Source organism: Myotis davidii, unplaced genomic scaffold (genome assembly GCF_000327345.1).
Source record: "Myotis davidii unplaced genomic scaffold, ASM32734v1 scaffold1703, whole genome shotgun sequence".
NCBI classification, from domain to species: Eukaryota; Metazoa; Chordata; class Mammalia; order Chiroptera; family Vespertilionidae; genus Myotis; species Myotis davidii.
In genome coordinates, this window is record NW_006293780.1 from 762,212 (window position 1) to 768,521 (window position 6,310).

The 6,310-nt window shown below is 53.3% G+C and overlaps 1 protein-coding gene across 1 annotated transcript in view; it reads right to left on the reverse strand.

Annotated features, from left to right (window-relative positions):
* Positions 1-6,310, reverse strand: part of PRIMA1 (proline rich membrane anchor 1) — a 47,957-nt gene that overhangs the window by 41,057 nt on the left and 590 nt on the right. Inside the window, exon 2 of the mRNA XM_015566457.1 lies at positions 5-50. Within this exon, the coding sequence (XP_015421943.1) occupies positions 5-50 (46 nt within the window). The remainder of the gene's footprint in view (positions 1-4; positions 51-6,310) is intronic.

Below are 6,310 nucleotides of genomic sequence, written 5' to 3' on the forward strand. Positions count from 1 at the left end.
CAGCTGTCAGTCACCTTGGAGCAGGACTTCTGGGGCTCGCCCTGTGTCACCTGCAGAAATGGGCACGTGTGCCCAAGAGAAGACAATGAGGCCACTGGGAGCCGAGCTGGGGCTGACCCCACCCACTGCCCGCCAGGCTGGAACTCGGGGTTCTTCCCAGAGGCCAGGGCAGGAAGAATAGGGAAAGTGGGGTTGGCTCAGAGAGAATAAGCGGGAGGCTGGCTTGGCGGGTTTGGAGACTAAGGTTTTATTTCCAGCTCTGCCAGGGAACAGCGATGGGGCCGTCACAGGTGGCCTCAATATGATTAAGAGGGTGGATAAGACCTTGAAGGTCAACTCCTAGGATCTCCCCATCAGACAGATGAGGGACCTGAGGCCCAGGAGAAGTGGCTGCCCAAGGTCCTCTCACCGGATGACGACGGGATACCGATTCTACGCCCTCAGTAAGCGGACCCAGCCACTTCTCCAGGCGTTCTTGCAACGGAACAAGGCCAAGCCGTCACTCTCTCCGGCCACAGCCCCTGACAGCCTTGCTGGATGGCCAAGGCCCTCCGTCTCGGGGGAGGAACCTTCCTCAGCCAGGCGTCTGCTCTGGTGGCCCACATGACCAAGGGGAGCCCAAGGGTTCTTGCGTGAAACATACCCGCCCAGGCCACTTACATCCCTCAACTCCACCCCCACCCCGCCAAATGCCTGCCCACAGCAAAGGGGATCAGGGCCACAGGGTTCTGCCTCACCCTGTGCTCTGCCCTCAGTGCCCTTCTTCCAATCCGGGCCCTGGCCACCCACCTCCCTTTTCACATGCTGCTCCAGTGGCCCAGAAGGTTCTCACCTCGGACCTCCCTCACCTGGTCAGATCTCCGTTTAATAGACACTTCTGGCCCAGGTTCCACTCCGGGGGGCAGAAATGTGGGGGATTCCCTGGTTCTTGTCTGTGTACACCGTCGGACTAGAGATCTATGGGGCGGGCGCCAGGCCTCGTCTCTCACTATCATAACCTGGCTGAAGAATGCCAGCCATTTAATAAATACTTGGTGAATGAATGAATGAATGACTGAATAAATATTAAACACGGGACCAGAATCCAGCCCTCTTGAATCCTGGTCGGGTGTTTTTTGATGTCAGTGTCAGTTTCCTCCCGGTAAACCAGGCAGAGTGGCGGGAGTGGGTTGTGCTCCACCAGCGGCTTCCAACCCCGACTGCCCATCAGCATCTCCAGGCAGTTTTAAAAACACGCCCATCTGAGCCTCACCCACGGCCAGTTACAGCAGAGTGGCTGCAGGTGCAGCCAGGCACGCGGATTTTGTTTAGCTCCCCAGGTTAAACTTCTAACTGCCCGCGTCCCTCCCTGCTGCAGGGTGCGTGAACCCCTGAGGCCCGTCCCAGGGAACAAGCGGACTTAAAGGCACGAAGGAAAAAGGAGGTGGTCACCCCACCACCACCACCACCACCACATCAATAATGCTCACGGTGAATTTCTCTGGCTGTCATCTCGAGCAGAAACCTACAACCCCAATTTCCCTGCGACCAGCCGCGCACCGCTGCCTTAGGCCGGAGCAGACACTTTGCTGCCGCGTCCCAGGCCCAGCGGAGAGGGTCCGCAGGGCTGGGATGCTCTTGGCTTTGGCAGAGATGAACAGGCTGGGGTGACAGCAGGAGGTGAGCTGAGTTACAGCTCAGACAACATCTGCGAGGCCAGGCCGCTCCTGCTCACCACCTTTTAGCGTTTTTAAGGATCCACTGCGGTTCAGACTCTGGAAGGCAATGTTGTCTCCCACTGGGAAGCGCATATCCTCGAGGGTGAGCCTTTTCTCAGTTATTTTACAGGGATGGTGAACACTTTATAGGCCCCCTCCCACCCCCGCCCCGCCTTCCCACCAGTGCAGCCCAGTTCTCCCATCGCCCCTGAGCCTGTCCTCTGCATCCCACCTTCTAGGACTGCGGGGGTTGCTCGAGAGCCTCTACCAAGTGTGTGAACTTCAAGCAACGGATGCCATTGCCAAAGCAATTACTTTCCCACTCTCCAAAGTGCAATTTACACGACAGAGTTCAAGAGCAGCACGCTTGTTTAACCTGGCCCAACACAATGACCTACTTTTGGGAGAGGACATAAGGGCACAGATGTGTAAGTGTTTAATGCGATGAAATTATAGGCAGGAAAGCAGGGCCAAGTTTCCAGGGTGAAGAGGGAGGAGGCCTTTTAGGAAGCTGTGGTGTCTCGGACAATGGCCCCCCTGGAAGGGGCCGGCAGAGCATCCAGGCTGGGTTGGCTGGCCCTCTCCCTGAGGGTGGGCCCTGCTTGGGCGCCTCACTGGAGTTTGGTCCAGTGCAAACCAGTGGCCACTGAGCCTCTTGCCACGGACAATTGGCTACTCAAACCCTTTATCTACCTGCCAACTTTTATTCATCCTTGAAACCCAGTTCCAGCACAGCCTTCTCGGGTAAGCCACCCCAACCCCAGGACCCCCCAGATTAGACCCACCTGCCCAGGGATGCTTCTTCCCTTGTAAGCCCTTCTCTTTGGGGCATCATCCCCACTGCTTTATAATGCCCCCCCATACCTCCCCCTGCTAAAGCTGGCAGGTAAATGAGTCTGTGCTTTATTAATCCTGATCAAGGGTGACTTCCTGAGCCCTACTGTGTGTCAGCCACGGGAGACAGTTGTCATGTCACCATGAGGATAACCGGGAGAGGTAGGTGCTACCATCCACTCTTAGTGGGTGGGACGGCAGGATCAGTAAGTAATTGACTGGAGTGGCACAGGGCCTGGCATTCGGTCGGTGCTCAGTGAAAAGATGTGTTGGGAGATGATCCGCCCACAGTGTAGAAACACGGGATCTACCCCACACCCCAATCTGGGTCCTCTTGGGTTCTGTGGTTTGGTTGGTGTGGCATTTAGACAAGCTCCTTAGTGCTGGGAGCTTGTCTCAATACCTGGCTTGGTTGGTTTACACCTTAGGGAGTCCCACAAGGAGAAGAAACTTGCCCTGAAGTCACCTACTCGTAGCTGGACTTGACCAAGAAGGAGCAGAGGCCCAGAGAGGTCAATGACTTGCCTAAAGCCCCCAGAGCGAAAGCTGGCATCATTGCTTCCTAGGATGAGTGTTTATTCCACTTTTGCCATCACCTGCCTTCCCTCCCCTGCTCAGCCCTGTTCTCCTGGGGCCAGAGTCCTGAGGCACAGGGAGGTCCTGCAGCCACTGTGGCACCTGTCACTGGGGTCTGGGGGACAAGGTTCTCTATGGCTGCCATTCCCCACTCCTGGTCAATCAATACAGGCTTTTGGTCAAGGGGATATTGCCTCCTAAATAGTCATTGAATCCATCCACGTCTCTCCCTTATCACCCTAACGAGGATACTATCATCTCTCTGCTGGGCAGCCCCGGCCTCTCACAGAGAGTTGCTATGTAAAATACAGGACACCCTGTTAAATTTTAGATAAACAAACACGAATTTTTTTAGTATAAGTATGTCCCAAATATCATATGGGGTACACTTATGCTAAAGAACAATTTGTGGTTTACTTGAAATCCAAATTTAACTGGATGCCCTGTGTTTTTATTTGCTCAATCTGGCAGCACTACCCCCACCAGCCTCTTTGACCCTTGCCTTGACCCCCTTTTCGAATGCACCCTTCCTGCTGCAGCTGGACAGAGACTCTGAAATGCCAATCTGAGATTGCCATCTCTTGCTTAAAATCTTGAGAATCCCCAAAGCCCCCAGGATTAAGTCCAAACTGCAAGATACGATGTTAGTAACTCAAAGCAGTGGACTCACCCTCTCTCCTTGGGCCTTGGGGGCTGTTGCCTCCTCCTGCACACCCACCCATGCTTGCCCCCGACTCCGACTCCTCCTTGTGCATGTCTCCGCTGGGCACTACATGGGTGCCTTCACCAGATCCCATCTCCGAGCTTTTTGATCCCGTTGCGCTATCTTGCCTCTAATTACTTGTTTAATTACCTCTCCAGTGCCAGACTGTTGATGCCATGAGGACTGGGACCATGAGGTCTCTTGCATTTGACATAGGGCCTGGCAAACAGTAGGTGCTCAGTAAATGCTGCTGAATACATAAGTGAAGCTGTAGTGACTGCCATAGGGGGAGGTCAGCATTGCTTGGGCCTGAGGGTGGCACTGGGTCAGCCCTGGGAGACCCGTGGGCTCAAATCTGAGCCTGTCTCCCTGAGGATGGCTTTAGGAAGACACCCACAAAGACGATGGCTTCTGGCATCTTTTATGGTGACAGGCCAGCACCACGGTAACTTGATGAGACACACTCCTGTCACACCTAATAAATTTGCCAGCCTGTCATCCTCTTCGCTTGCAAAAAAGGAATCATCTGGAAGTGAACTTAGAAGAACCCTAAATCACAAAAGCTCAAAAGCTCAATTCCAGACACATTAAGGAGAAAAGGGGGAGGCTCGCGGATGCCCCCACACCAACCTTGCGGCACTTTAAATGTCATCTGACTTTAATGATTAAGTTTCTGATCATCTGGGCAGAGGCTTCGGGCTGACTTCAAGGCAGGAGCTTGGTGCTTTGGGGAACACAGGTCTCTCGCTTCACCATTTATCCCATTAATTAGAGGACTTTGTGAGGTCGGTCTCACTGTCCAAATGCTCACAACTTCGGGGGGAGTCTTCTGGCAAAATGCTCATGAGAGCACAGAGAGCTGAGTTCTCTCTCTACCTCTGAGAAACTCCTAGGATGAGACAGATTTCAGTCTCTCCACTTAAAGGGACATACATGGCTTCATGCACTTCCGTTTTTCCTCTTCTCCCTTCTGTTCCTCCGGATTCAGCTCTTTTGCTTAAAAAACAGACCCATCCATTCCAAAGCCCTTTCCCTTCGCTTTTCAGTCCTTATCGTTTGTAGATTAATTTTCCCAGAGCTTCCAGCCAAGATCTTATCCATGCTACTTGTCTAGAGGATTCCTTTTCTAATTGATTTGCACAAAAATTGATTTGTATTGAGTAACAGCATCTGAAACACACACACACACACACACACACACACACACACGCTTGTGTAAGTACTGTCTGGCTGAAGGACACTGTTAAGAAACCAGGCTGTTTTCACAAAATGATTTCTTATGGTGGTAGTGGTGGCGGGGTGACAGGGAGGTGGTGGGGAGTTAGGGGGGGGAGTTGGTGGTGGTGATGGGGATCTCCTGTTTCTAGAGGAGAATTCTAGTCTCAGAGACAGACAACATCACTGTGTGGCTCTCCAACTAGCTGAAAAGTCTTATGGCAAACGGTAAGCAAACAAATGTAAAAGCAAAGTGAACTTCATGCCGGAGGTTCAACTAAAAGCTGAACGGGGAAGCTGGTCCCCAGCCACCTGAGTGTTTCAAAGTGACAAAACCCTGCATCCTGAGGAGGCAGAGCCGAGTTTGATAACTGCAGTTTCACACATTCAACAAAGCTGTCAATTCCGAAAGGAAAACAATGGTGAGTGAGGCAGAGGCAAGCCAGAGACGGAGCAGAAGGCAGGCCTGGCGCTGGGGTGGGTGGTGGATCCTGGCCGACCCGCCCACTCAGCCAGCAAGCCGGGCCCAGCTTCAGAGGCCCTGGTTCTCTCCCGGTGCTCACTCAGCCACCATCCACGCAGGACTGACCGAGCTGGTGCCCAGCAGAACTGTCACCCCTTACTCAGATAACCATCTGAATAACCCCCAACCCCCAAATGCCACCGGAAGTGAAGCTGCAAGTACCCAGAGTGGGGCAGTTAAATGCCCCAAACAGCAAACATGTCCTCCAGCACCTGCTGAAAAAACAAACAACTCAAAGGTGGAACAGACTATGAAGTGATCAGGAGCACCCGGCCAGCCAGGTAGAAGAGCAGCATCACCATCATTAATATCAATAATGGCCGCAGCAGCTACAATGGGTGTTTGTCATGGTCTGGGCACTGTGCTACGTAGGCTTTCTGTGTTTTATCTCATCAAGTACTTGTCGTAGCCCAGTCAGGAAGGAGAAACCACAGAGCAGAGAGGTCAGGTGCACGGCCTAAAGTTGCCCAGCTGGTACGGGGCAGGGCTGGGCCTCAAAATTCAGAGCGGACAGCAAAGCCCACCTCTTCACCACTCCACTGTACCACTGACGGAGTATGTTCTGGGAGGTTCTAGGGTCCATCCCATCGAACGCTCTCTCTGATCTTAATAGAACTCCAGCTGGTGGCTGCCTGGCCCCTGCCCAGGGACCCAGGACGAAGATTCCATCCTCAGGCAATCCTTACAGACCGACAGTTATTTCCTACGTTCTCCATGAGTGGACACCACGTACACTCCGGCCACATCCCCAACTCCACTCCC